Source organism: Ambystoma mexicanum, chromosome 1p (assembly GCF_040938575.1).
Source record: "Ambystoma mexicanum isolate Mex_15411 chromosome 1p, UKY_AmexF1_1, whole genome shotgun sequence".
Classification (NCBI taxonomy): Eukaryota; Metazoa; Chordata; class Amphibia; order Caudata; family Ambystomatidae; genus Ambystoma; species Ambystoma mexicanum.
This window is the reverse complement of record NC_090921.1, coordinates 355,095,630-355,110,260: the sequence shown is the minus strand read 5'-3', so window position 1 is coordinate 355,110,260 and position 14,631 is coordinate 355,095,630. Positions and strand designations below refer to the sequence as shown.

The 14,631-nt window shown below is 44.0% G+C and overlaps 1 protein-coding gene across 1 annotated transcript in view; it reads right to left on the bottom strand.

Annotated features, from left to right (window-relative positions):
• Nucleotides 1-11,827, bottom strand: part of LOC138483022 (sodium/iodide cotransporter-like) — a 642,342-nt gene extending 630,515 nt beyond the window's left edge. Inside the window, exons 1-3 of the mRNA XM_069613846.1 lie at nt 11,465-11,827; nt 10,850-10,915; nt 10,649-10,700 (exon numbers count right to left, since the gene is read on the bottom strand). Coding sequence (XP_069469947.1) covers nt 10,649-10,700; nt 10,850-10,915; nt 11,465-11,827 — 481 coding nt within the window. The remainder of the gene's footprint in view (nt 1-10,648; nt 10,701-10,849; nt 10,916-11,464) is intronic.
• Between the last annotated feature and the right edge of the window lie 2,804 nt (nt 11,828-14,631).

The window sequence follows — 14,631 nt, the reverse complement described above, 5'->3', positions numbered from 1 at the left end:
TATTGCTTTCAAATAATAATAGACTCTTTGGGCTCCCACATGGATTTCCCCCAACTCCTGTTATGTTCATCTTCACTGGGGAGTGCTACCGATTCTTCCCAGGGTCTCAGGTCACTGTTGGTTCTGCACATGCTCACCATATCATCCTGCTTTTCTCCTCTCTGGTCTGTGCGGCTCTGTGGAGCTGTTGCTGCGGCAGTCTCTGCGTGTTTTATGGACCACACAGTCCATCTCAGAGAAGTCACAACATTGTCTGATTATTCCTGCTTCTCCAGTGAGTCAGTTTGCCTCAGCTCGCGTAATTCTTTTCATCCTCTTCTTCAGAGACTGACTGTCTCTTGATTCTTTGGAGAGCACAGGTTTGAATTTCACAGGCCCTGCAGGACGGACTCCAGCTACCCTCACTGCTCTTCCCACTCCCGACCACCCATTGTACTTCTTCAGTCTTTACTTTATACTTATGGTCACACTCAAGCATAGCGTCAATGTTTGTTGTCAATGCCTTTGAAGTTATCTTCATGCCTCCTAGTTGCCACATCATCACAGTTCTTGGGCAATCCTTTCTACTATTGTTCAGTATGTTTCTTTGTCTCAGTCCTATTTGGTCTTGCAGATGCAATAGTAAAGACTTCACAATAACACGCAGTAGTAGTTTCACGCTGGGAGGGAGAAAGAGTCAACAGGGCCATAGCTTCTGGGAACAAAGGTTTGGGGAGGCCTTTCACGGGACGGGAGTCCTTATCACCATGAGAAGAGTCTCTCCCTATAAGGTCCTACAGCTTTTTACCACCCTTAGGGGAACTATTGGGTAGCAGCCTCACCTCCCTAGCCTCATAGGGACGGGCTCCCATCTGAGGAGAAGCAATGAAATCTTGTGAATCGTCACAAAAAGGCTTCATAGAAAATGTGTTGGGAAATGCTCCTCTGCGCTGTTGATGACTTGCTGCTTTTGGATTTTTTTTTGTGAATTACTCTACAAAACCGGTTGCAAACTGTCTGGCGTTTTAATCGGTTTTTCACCATTTTAACCTATTATTAAAAAAGAAATCTCAGTGTAGAATGCCCGGACCCTCCTTGGTTGGTTCAGGCTCGCTTGCTACGCTCATTCGCGCCTGCAAATTTGTGGCCAATATTTACACCCCACCAACTAAAAAATTCACAAGCCGTCCCTGGCAGTGGGAAAACAAACATCAAGTGCGTTCTGAGAACCTGCTATATTTTTGTAAAATCACGCTGTGAAGTTTGGCTTTCTCTAATGTGCCATATTCGCAATGGCAAGATTGGCGAAAAGTATTTGTCTGTATAAGCCAGACAGACTGGATGCTCCAGATGAAGAGCTGCTTATTTAGAGCGAACTTGTTATTTTTTTGGCAGAGTTCTATCATTTTGTGCAGACATTCTCCATGTTTTGAAGTTACTGTGGCCTAGATTTTCCCATATCCAGGTAATAGTTATGTAGTATCCTGTCTCTTCGCCTGGGTGCCCTAGGCGGACGTCATTGGTCTCACCCAGTGTACCCGAAGCTATTACAAAACGATAGTGATATAATTTAGCACCATAAAAGATTTCACAACAAAGCATAGATTTCAATTCATCCATAGCCAATCCCTTACAGACACGGGCACAGTAAGATGACATGGAGCAAGATGCTCTTAGCAGTCGAATAACTTGTTTACACAATGTGGTGAATTCTTAGACTAAATCGAGCCCTGTTCACCGCTATGGGCCAGACCTTGCTCCCAGTGGGGCTGCATTTGCTCCAGTGAATATACTCCCAGGTGGCTTTGTATCCCAGAAGTATGGGCTCACTGTGATTGCACGGCTTACAAGGGGGTTGACCAAATGAAAAGTGTTCAAAATGCCCCTGGTCACATTAGTGATAGTGATTAGTGATAGTCACCCTTATCTCAATAGTCTAATTCATCGTCCCCTGGGTTTGAAGTCCTGAAACAGTGTACAATCTGCTCCCTGTGTAAAAAACGACAGCCCCTCACTGAGCAGTCATCTTCAACGGTAAACCACTATCTAAGCCCTAGGTTTGCCCGAACACTGCAGCGACGTGCGTACTGTGCTTTACGTTATCAACGTGAGAAAAAGGGTCACTTTCTTGTGATCATACGTCATGAGTAAAGCGTTCATGTACTGATTCCCAGTCAAAAGCAAAGAGGAGCACCCTCCAGTGGTGGTTTAAGGAATTACAGGCTTCTTATTTAGTATGTATATATTGGAAGATAACAAAGTGTTAGGGGATCAGCCTCCTTCGGCGTTCTGGCCAGACTGTGAGCTGGTATGTCATCCTCTTACCTAACTCTGCAACTAAGTATTCCACTCCTCTGGCAGTGGGGTATTTGGAACCATTTGTGGCAAATGTGTGGGACTGTCCTAACTCTATCCGGAAATGACAGTGGGAGGTACTCCTGTCGGAAGACTGCTAGGACACGTGGCCTTCTATTGTTGGCAATGTGCTCTGGCCTTACAGCAACACTGCTTTAGCAGGCACATTTTCTACTTACAGCATCACCAGCTGCATTAGATGTACACCCTCTGAAACTAGGAAGGATAATATTCATTGTCAGAGGGGTTAAACGTTACCATATGTGGTACTCTGTGTGTGACTGCCCCAGCTCCATCCGGAAGTGACAGTGGGAGATACTCCTGTCTGAAGATTGTTGGGACAGGTGGCAGATCTTCTGTGAAGTGATACACTATGAAAAATTTAGAGCCACCACCTATGTTTTTGCAACTCCAGGAGAACCTCCATTTCCATGGGAAGATTGGAGAGATTTCCTGAAATTTTACTTTGTGGCATCTGGGGGTGAAAGGTATTCTGATGAGCGGAAATGTTCTACCCTAATGTGTTGTTTGGGCACAGAAACAGTGAGGATAATCAAAAAACTTCCAGATGTAGTCGATGATGGGGGTGCTGATGGTGGTAGGGGGGATGGAGAGGGTTTATACGGCATGGCTACGAAAAAACTGCAGGTGAAATGTGGGAAAAAAATCAATATAGTGTTGGTAAGGTACAAGTTCTTTTCAAGGAAACAGGGAGTGGGGGAGCAGTGGAATCTTTTGTGGCTGATCTCGGGGTATTATTGGCATCATGCACGTTTTCTGGGAATGAGGAGGAATATATTAAAGACCAGATCATTGTGCACATGTCAAACCCTAAAATACAGGAACGGTTGTGGCAAGCAATGAATTCACCCTTAATTGAGGCCTTGGCGATTGCCAAAGGTATGGAATTAACTAGCATGTGCCATAAGAAGGTAAATTCAAAAGGCAATAAGGAGTTAGTACAGGCCATTGTAGAAAAGATGGGGAAAAATACAGGTGGGGCAGTGAAAACAATGGTATGTACCATGAAAAAGGCATACAAGCCTGGTAGGGGTAACAATGGCAAGGGGTGGGCCACAACTACCAGTGGCAACAATACATGTGCACGTGACAATTGCAAGGGGCAAGGTGTGGATTCGAAAAAACACGCCATGAATGCTAAAGAGTGCCCAGCTATGAGGGTTAAATGTAGACCGTGTGGAATCATGGGACATTTTGCAAGGTTATGTAAATTCAACAAGTCCTAGGAAGGGGACAGGAATGTGCAGTTTGTGGGGAAGGAGAAGGGAGAGGAGGCAAATAAGATTGTTAACATTGTGGGTAAGAATGAGGAGGACGATGAGGGCGAATACGTTTCCCCTGAAGTTGAAATCGTTATGGCAGGATGTCTTTTAAAAGAACTTGCTGATTCAGGGTCTCTTTACACCATTATTTATGAAAACAAGTACAAAGAGATTGGTGGTGAGAAAGGTCATGTATTGCACAACACTGCTATAAGGCCATGTGCATACGGTGGTGGGAAAATAGACAACATCAGTTTTGTATGGGGAGATATTGCCTATTGAGACAGGATAACAAGAGAAAAAATGTACATGGCCATTAAAGGGGATTGCTTACTGGGGTGGCGTCTCGAAGGGAAATTGGCCATTGAGTTGCATCCAGGTAAGGAATTACAAGTGAGATCAGTGGGGGAGAACACGGCAAAGACATTTGCCAAGGATGTGGGTTCAAGATTCAAGAGTGTGTTTGGGCATGGTATTGGTAAATTTAAGAGATATTGCCACAAGATTGTATTGCCGTTGCATGCCAGACCGTGTGCACACAAAGTAAGGAATCTTCCTTTGAGAGTAAGGAAGAAGGTGAGAGAAGAATTATGTGGTTTATGATATGATATGATTGGTTATTTATAACATGCTTAATACCCAGAGGTTTCTAAGCGCGGACCCAGGGATCGAACCTGTGGTGCTCTGTGTTGTTTGCTTGCAAGGCAAGCATGTTGCCCCTGAGCTATCCTCCTGAGAAAAGGGTGTGAACCAGGCGTTATTGAGCCTATTGAGAGCAGTGTGTGGTTGTCCCCAATTGTAGTAAAACAACAACCCGATGGGCAGATAGATAATATGTCGATCTGAGGGATCTCAATAGGTCGATTTGGGTAAATACACACTGAGATTCTCATGACCATGGGAGAGGCAGATTGGTACAGTAAGCCTGTATACTATAAAGTAGAACTACATCCCTCATCAGGCCCCTTAACTGTTCTCATCAACCCAATGGGTGCTTAACAGTTCAAAAGGATGCCGTTTGGGTTGGCATTTGCTGTATTCGAAAGAGTTATAGAAGATTTATTCAGGGATGTACATGGTGTGCAGTGTTTTCAGGACGGCATTCTGATTGGTGCAAAGAATGAATGTGAACATGATGCCAGGGGGTATGAAGTTTTACGGAGATTGGAAAAGGCAGGGTTGACGGTCAAGTTAGCCAAGTGCCAGTTCAAAGTGCACCAGGTTTCTTATCTGGGCCACAGTCTCACAAAGGAGGGAATGGTACCACATCTGGAAATGGTGGATGCCATTGTTAAAGTTAAGTCACAATGCAACAAAGATGAGTTAAAATCATTTTTAGCTGTAATTAAATTTTATTCCAAGTTTGTGGTGAACCTGGCGGTAAAAAGTGAGCCTTTACAAGCTTTGTTAAAGGACAGGATTGAGATCATGTGGGGGCAGGTAGAAGAAGGCACATTTAATAGACTTAAAGGGGAAATAGCTAACGCTCCCACTTTGCACAGGTTGTATTGTGCTGCTCAAACCATTGTATCTGTTGATGCATGTGTATCTAATATTGGTGCTGTTTTTAGTCAGATTAGGAGGGGTAAGGAAGTACCAGTGGCTTTTGCTTCCAGAACTTTAATTGACACTAAATCCAGATATTTCACCATTGAATGGGTAATGCTGGCATGGTAATGGGCCTCTGTGTACTTCAAAGGGTAAATGTGGCACACACCTTACAAGGTCAGGAGTGATCAGAAGCCCTTGGCTCATTTGTTCACCACGAAAGGTTCAAGGTTGGCAACTCCTAGGATTGCCAGCTAGTTAGCAGCACAACAGAGTTACAATTTCATCGTAGAATATGTTGCGGGGAAATGTAACCCAGGGCCCCTCTTCACAGTAGAGATCCCACGAACAACAAATCAGAGGAGTGGATAGTTCAAATAAACAATACTGTAAGCAATGTTTTCTCTAAAAAAAGTGTGGTTGGATCCAGTGAGTGCGGACCTTAAGATGGTTATGGTTTACATGGATCAAGGATGGAAGTCAGTAGAATTGTCAAACTCTCCTTACAATGAATTTAAAGATGAATTGAGCAGTTTCAAATGGAACTAGCCCGGTGGGAGAGGATGATACCTCCTTTTTCATTACAGGGTGAATTGACCAAGCGTGCCCACAGAGGTCATTCGGGAAAAAGCTTAACTAAAAGGAGACTAAGATCCAGATTTTGGTTTCCAGGAATGGACGCCATGGTAGACATCGAAGTGTGGCAGTGCATCCGTGTCCTGTAAGTGACAAATCTCTTAAAACCCTAAAGGTGGAAAATAGTAGCGTGGAAAGATTGCCATTGACTTTATGGGTCCCATGTCAATGTTGGGTAGAGAGAATAGGTTTGCCACAGTTGTGGTGGACTATCCCTCAAGATGTTTCAAGGTGGAATTTGTATGGTGCGTGATAACCTGCGTTGTGATTGATTACTTGAAAAACTTGAAAAACTGTTCGGGCAGGATACTCCAAGATTATAATATCGGACAGCGGTGTTCAGTTAGTGTCTAATGAGATGAGGCAATATTTGCAACAACATGGCATAGTGAATCACTGCACAGCATATATAACCCGAGAGCTAACGAGTTAGTGGAACGGACCATTCGTATAATCAAGGAATATATAAAGTTGTCCATGGCAAATGGGTTGGATTGGGAAAAGGGGGTGAGGGAAATGCTGATGGTGCATCGGGACACCCCACATGTATATTCTGAAATGTCACCATTCCAATTCATGAGGGGTAGGTCCATGGGTTGTGATTCATATCCTGATTGGGTAAGGGGTAAAGTTGTGAGGGAAAAACACAAGAGCACGAGGAAGACACACAATGTGAGGGCAGTCAATGTTGTGAGGATCAGGAAACCCTTCCGAGTGTCCAAGGGATGCTCACAATACTATGGCCCAATATTAGTGACTAAAGTGGGTGAGAAACGTGTGGTAACTAGTGATGGCAAACACTGCAGCATGAGTCGTGTGGCGGTGGTTAGACATCCCTCTTTGAGCGAACGACTTATGAATTGTGGAAGTTACGACCATCTAGAGGATGACTGGTATAAGGAGGGGCCATTATATGGTGATCGAGAGTAGGATATGGATGAAGGAGGCAACACAGGCTCAGGAGAACAGGGAACGTCCACGAATGGGTCACCGGGCAGTGATTTTCAACCTAATGCATTGGAAATGGCCGTTTGCGGGAGCGAAAGGCAAGATGAAGGGAAGGGTACCACAGGCCGGGTAAGGAAAAGATGATGACGTTCAATTATACAAGCGATGATAATGTTCAGACCTTTTTCTGTTTATATTACACACTTTGAATTATACAAATGATGATTTGTTCAGTTTCTCCTTCTTCCGCCACCCAGAAGGGGGAACGTATTTTGGTCACGGTAATTGCTACCACTTTTGACTCACATAATTCACAATGTAGTGTTTCCTTCTGCCTCCTTTAAATGCATGCTTGCCACCTATATGCGGGAACGTATGTTGTATCCTGTCTCTTCGCCTATGTAGCTGTGTGTGTGGGTCACCAACTGTCACTTGCTTCCTACAACTGGCACTCGATTTGGACCCTGCCATTGAAGACTGGGGTCTTATATTCCGTTATACTATTGTTATTGAATAAAGCAATATTCTTCACTTACCCATTAGTCCTGCATATTACTTCAAGTCAGAATCATAGCATATTTGCATGTATAGACATTCATGTCTGACTCCTGATGCCTCCTGCTTTAATAAATGTACTCTCTGCATGCGCTGCACTGGTCAACAGGCATGTCTCCAAAGTATCGCACAAGAACGAGCATAGCACTAGTATGCAGTATTATGCACAGAGCTCATCAATAGCAGCACCAAGCCAACACAGCCTGCACATGCACATAATTCTAGGTAATTTCAACTGTCACACCGGCAGTCGGGAAGAAGTATGCAGAACCGGAATAGCACACGCCATCGAATGAGGATAACGCTCTACCAGGGCCTGGGCGCACACCGCATCAGTCACTGCACACACTGCTCACCTCACAGGCTACCACACACACTGCAATCTTGCTGGAAAAACAGGCGTGCAGCAGCAGTTCTAAGGATGCTCTAACCCTACCCCCCTCCCCCACATCATCTAGTCACGGCATACAGGCAAAAGACATCCAAGGCAACATTCATCCGAAATCCAGAGGCGCTATACCCAGAAATGGGTCTGTCACGTTCCTGAGCAGAGCAGAGACAGGTGTTTTCAGACAAGGATACATCACTAAGAAGCGGTAGCAATGACTTATGTACTCTATAGAAAACACCTTGGACATTGACATTGAAATGTGTGTCTCTTCTAAAATCTCCTGGTGATTACTTGAAATGATATCATGTTAGGTTCTGTAGCCCGCTCTAGGAATGCAGGCTTACTATCTGTCGCTGAACTACTCTGATATTTAAATGCATTTATAAAACACCACTCCTATATTCAATTTGTCATCCTTTGGCAGACTTGCAAACAGAGATATCTGCGTGGGTGTGAATGGCCTGTTGGTATAAATATAATGGGCAGCATTTTAATGATTTTCCTGTCACAAGACATTAGCATTGCTGAATGAGATCATGATTAGGAATGGGCAAATACTTAAAGGGAGAAATCACCAACGTGGGTTTAAACATTCTGTGAAATAGATTTTACCAGACACGCACACACAAGGTGGTTGTGTGAGAGGGGCATCCAGGGCAGCCAACAATGTTTGAAGTGGGAGTCTTTACTTAGGTAACTCAGAGTCATTTACCAAACATGATAAACCAATAAGAATGAGAGACAAAGCACCCTCTCTCTTGTCTATACCTTCTCCCTATTTGCAGAATTCCGTTAGTCCTTGTTGGCCTTTGGGCACATTTTGTGCAGCCATTTTTGGAGCTGGTTGTTCTCAACACGTGTTTATCTTTCTATGGGTCCACCCTAACTGATAATTATTTTGCCCCCATTTAAAATAGCTCTCAGACTCTTGCACTCTCTCCACTCCCACCACATTCTATTGAGGACAGAAAGACAGTGGAGTGAGAGCAGTACTGGAGAAAATTATGTGAATTCGCTCTGCACCAACACTTACTGAACCATATTGAGGGCGTAGAACCGGCTATAGGAGCGATCAAGTGGTACGGTGGCACAGTGGTGCTGCAGATAAAAGGACGCCACCGGCTCACACAATGTAAAGTGTCATTTAAATTACAGGACACTTTACATTGTGTGAGCTACCGGTGCCCTTTATCTGCAGTGCTCCCATGTTAAGTGTCAGTCAGTGGCTTTCTATTACTGAGCCACTCACTAATAGAAAGTCGCTGACTGACACCTTACATGACAGTGTGTAACAGAGGTGCAGCACCAGAGCCTATTCAAGAATCACACCGCGCCTTTGCATTCTCGTATTTGTTTGTAGTCTGGGGGTAGGGGGCAAAAGCCACGCACAGGGCGCTGGTAGAACTGGTGCCGGCACTTTGAGGGGGGAATGCTGGAAGGAAAAGAGAAACTCTCTCTCTGTGTTTCTCATGTGGAGAAGGAAGTTAGTGAACCCATAGTCACACCTTTAAGAGTTTAATAAATACTAAACTGTGGGGGGTAGTCCTCCCTCCTCCACAGGAGCGTCCCTGCCCCACTCAGGTTGGAACCAGATCTACTTAAGTTCCGGAAGCGCCTCAAGACCCTCCTTTTCTCTTCTTCCTTCCCTCTCCCTCTCCTGCTAACACCCCCGTCTGCAGCAGTGACTGGCTTCCTGGTTCCCTCTGAGTACAACAGGGCACCAGGACCCCCCCCCCCGCCTTGCCCACCCCCCTTCCACTTAGCATGTGGACCCTCACACCCCTACAACCCATGCAATCCCTGGCTCTTGCCGCCTTGATTTCACACGTGGGTAAGTGCCAGATACAAAGGTGGAAGTGGTTCCATTCCCATGCTCTCTAGCACTTTGTGTTTTGCGCAGATCTGCACTCCCCCCTCTCCCTCGGACTTCTTGTTACTGCACTTGCACGATCTGAATGTCACAAGGCCTAGTAGTACCATTATTGTTATTTTTCTCCCTTGTTCTCCCCTTGGTGCTCCTTTTTTGTCTTGTGGAGCCTTGAAACACCATTTGTTGTATAGGCGCCTTACAAATATGCAATACATAAAATAAATAAAGTTGACTACGGACCTGAATGAAATATCCTGGCAGTGACCCTCATTATCAAGGGAGTACAGGCACCTGGGGGGCAGATTCGCAAACACATGTGACTCTCAGTGAGATGCACAATTATGCAAAGATGCACTTGTACCATTGTGCAACTCACTGTGGTGCTCACACATCCAAAGAAAATGTACTTTGTGCAAGACAGTGCAACTATTTGCACAAACGATCTGTAAATAACAGGTCATTTATTAGCGCAAATTATGCTCAAAACATGTGCATTGCATGAGATGCATCAATAATATGTGCAAATGTGGCCTCAAATCTCTATTTAGCACCATTACGTTGGCCTGGAAGAGTGCAAAGTCCAGCCAACCCAAGGGGTCATGCCTGCGACTGCACCTGATGGTGGGGACAGTGGTTCCGGGAATGGGAAACGCTGTGATGTAGCAAGCGGCATGCCTGCAAGCACCTTTGCATCCACTTTATTTGTTTGACAAATTTGGTTTTGCCTTCCTGGATAGTTGGGTGTTTTGCTTCTCATTCATCTTTTGCCCATCGTTTTTGCACTGGTGAGTCTCCCGGATGCCCACTTCTGAGAGTCTTGTGCATCTATTTGTTGCACATTTCCTGTACGTCTTAGAAATGCACGCTTTTTGTTTTTGAGAATCTGCCCGCAGCTGCTTGCTGAACCTTTTGATTTTCTATTCTCCTAGCAAGAAGTTTGAACTGAGGATAGACAATTATAGGAACTGTTTAAATACAGGAGTAGTACGACAGCGGGTGCAAAGAGCTTTCCCAACGTGCAGTAAGAAACACTTTTTAACCAATCTCTGTTTAGTCTTTAATGATGGAACGTTTCAGACCCACCTTGATTGATTATTAATGCAGGTGCATAGATGACGATCCCTGTGTACAGCATCTGTGTTACAAAAAGCAGGCATTATCATCATGAGTTAATACATATGCTCTGCTGGCAGACGACTCCCACAAACACCCTCGCACTGCTGCACATGCTAAAGCGACCTGTTCCACCTGGCACCCCGCGCCCTGCCGCAGGCAGCATCTTACCGTCGCCAAGACATATTGGATGGTTCCGCAGAGCCGCACAGCCTTGCTGAACCGCATCTCGAGGTACTGGAAGACACAAGGAAACAGAAACAAAATAGAACAGATGCCCATCACTGTCCTCTGTGCCTCTCTTCGTTCATGCTCCACCTCGTCTTTATTTCTACTTCATTCCCCTAACTGCCTCCTCTTTCGTTCCCCTTTCTCATCACTTTCTTTTCCTCGGATACATTTTTCTCTCCAATTCCTCCACTTTCTTCTTTATAGTCTAAGTTTCCCTCTTATTCGCCTATTCCTATACCCTTTCTCGTCTTTTTACTTGGGATCATATTTTCCTAGTGAAGGTCCTATCCAGCAAGAATATTTGCATCTACTTTCATCAAACACCCTAATCCTTTTAGCATGGGATGAATGCCAGACTGGAAGCCAGTCTTGTAACTTGCTGAAGGGTACATTCTAGCCCATGAACATACACATACACTCTATGACCCTGCAATGTATACATGAGATCACTCCTCACTCCTAAAATTCCAAATGCTAGACCCTACTGCAAAGAGTGTGGTAGTTGAAAAGTCTAGCTGTGCCACTCTAGACCCTGCTGGCGCCATTATGCTATACCTCGTAGGTGCTGGTGAGACCCAGTCTATAGAAGACAGGCAGGAAGAAGTACGCCGTCAGCAGGCTGTTGAGGGTCTGTGCAAGGCACATCTGCACAAACTTGGCACCATAGCGGTAGGTTTCAATAGGCACTCCCAGTACCTGGACGGCCGACATGAAACTTGCAGCCAAGGACAGCCCCACTGGCAGAGCAGACATCTGGCGGCCACTGGTGAAGAACTCCTCTGAGGTCTTCTGCCCACCCCCGCGTAATGCATAGAAGAGGCCAATGCTGGTAGAGATGATGAGCATGATGGCAAAGACGAGGTAGTCCCACAGCCCAAACGTCAGCTTCTCAGGCTTAAACAGGTTCTGCTGTTCCATCGTCCCCGCTATCCACACGTCTGCAGCAGGAGCTATGCCAACTTGGAGTCAAAGCGTCTACTGCAAAAAAGGGTGAAGGAAACAAACACAAGATAAAGCCTTGCAAACAAACAAAGCTTTATGCCAAGATGCTGCCCAAGGTTGAAAACAGTTGCATTGTACAGATTCCCTCCTAAATAATCAAAATTCGGAATCATATCATTTAGTAATACATGTCCAAAGGCAGCTATTGCTATTTTGGGAGTAATTTTCCAAAACCAAGTATTTTAATACTGACTCTTGCCAAAGCATGTCTGGATGCCTTCATATTCCTGGGAAAGCCTTTGGAATACCAGAATATCACGTGAAGTGGCAGTCAGGGGCTAGGGGACATTCAGAACCGGATGGATGCTTGAAATTCCTATTCATCAGTGTTCAGAATCTCTGACACCTTCCTGATGTATGAACTTGGGAAAGATTGGTGCCCTTGAGATTTTCAGATACATAATTCACTCAGCCTGACCTTGTCCATAAAATGTTGTAAAAGGCCTAAGAAGTGGATAGCAGTACAGAAGCATCCTTATTAGCCTACCTCCTGCTGCCATTTCTTCCCTCCCCTACTTCTCCTGTCTTTGCCCAGAGCACCTCAAGGTGGGCTAACAGAGGTATAAAGCACTATACAAACAAGCACCCGACATAGCATACCATCAGGTCAGCTCGGTACCATGCTAAAACTTTTTATGTAGTATAATCTTGGTTTCTTGTGTAGCACTTAAAGCGTTATGAGGAGAAGAGGCAAGAGGTGGGTTAATAGGAGGTTGAGGATGATGAAGAGTATTGATGAGGTGAGGAGAGAAATCAAGGGGGTGCCCATGAAAGGAAACTGGGCCTTACGGTATGTTAGAAGTTAGGAAAACAATGAGACATAGGTTAGAAATATTTATCCTAGAAATGGCAATCTTCCCCTCATGGTAACTGCAGACAAGCCTACTGTGTTTCCCAGTTATCTCCCACGAGGATGTGTTTACCTGGAGCCAGCCTCCATTTTAGGTCAGCCTGATTTCTCCTCCTCATATTCCTTCTCAGTTGTCCTACTCACCCTTGCATCATTTCTATCCCTGAAGTCTCATTCCCACTCACTCATCACACATTGTATGAAGAAAACAGAGAAATTCTATTAAATTCATTGTTTGCCACACTGTAAGGGTTGAGACACATGCTGATCTCTGAAAGTATTGTGAACAATAAACGCATTAAATGCATTAAATGCAATACCATCAGAGTATTTGAAGTTTTTAATTACTACATAGTTTATTCAGATCAAAATCTATTAAACAATCTCATTGATAAAATAAACAATAATACAATTATACTTATCCTATAAAATAACTGTACACAATAATTCAAAAAAACACTTTAAGATGAAAAAAGCAAAAAAAACATACTTAAGGATCATTAAAAGTGCATAATTAGTTAAAAACTTTAGTTGCAAATGTAAAATATTGTTACCATCTTATCTGGAAGGTAGGAGTTTTCTCTTAGTGATTAAGAACTAAACATATCGTTTGAAAATTCATCTTTTTTTCACAGGATTCTTTTTGGAACTTTCAAACTCTAATTTGGAGGACTCATTTGGGGACTTTTTTGGCGGGAAATCTTTATTGTGAGTAACATGAGTGTTCTATAGGAACCATAGGGTAAATGACCCTTACCTACTTCTTACTGCTTTTTATAAACACTCCTGTGACCATATCACTGATGGTATTCCATCTTTTTGTTAACATTACATATATGAATTGAATTTTGCTCCTGAAGAAGGGACCTCTAGGTCCCGAATTGCATTGATCTGGATCTTACTGTTTTTAGGAATAAATCTTCTGGATGAAGACAATTAAGACTGGACATTACTATATTTTGCTCCATGATAGAGCATATAAAAACACTACGAACACAGCAGTATGCTTGACTTAACGTCTTGGCGATTTTAGCCATTGATAGAGTGCAAGAGATGGAAGTGTCCCCAGGTTGTGACACTATTTTTTGTTATATAATGTTCAAATTCTATACAGAATTTAGCATGAAGACATCATCTCCACAGCATAAATCCTAGAGAAGTTCATGTTGCAACAACTAAAGAGGCATGTGGAGACTTTACTTTCAACAACATCAAACATGAGTCACAGTATGTTTTCAGACCAATGAGGAGAAGCGATAAAACTCTGTCTTCCATCGGTAACACACTAAAGAATAACCTTGTTGCTGCCACATCAAGTGCACTTCTTATTTTGCATATTGTGGTGACTTTCGACACCATCAGCGATACAACCTCCTGAAAAAGATGTTTTGATACCAAATTGGAGGGAACTGCACTATGCTGGATGACATTGTTCCTACCAAACAAAATGGAGAGATCACGTGCTTGCCCCCTTCAAAACACCACCTCTTCCACAAAATCACTGAAGGAGGTATCCCAATGGTCCAGCCTCTTATCACTACTCTTCAGTATCTGCGTGACCCCTCTTTTGTGTGAGTAATTCGAAAATAAGCTCCTTTGCTATCTCACGCGAGGCAAGCATGCAGGAAACTTAAAAAGACAACCTAGACCTCACTCTAATGCGTTTACATTATGGTGGCTCAAGTATACTCCAGACTGCAGTCCAGGAACTGAAAGGCATGGCAAGGCCCCTAGAATACCTCCTCTTAACCAGAAAAAGGATTATCACGTTTGTCTAGGATGCGTAAAGAGCTAACTGTTGGAGGTCACCTACATTCACTTTTGCAACAGTGGTTATGGATTATTTAGGATTCTTGGGTGCTGGTAATTC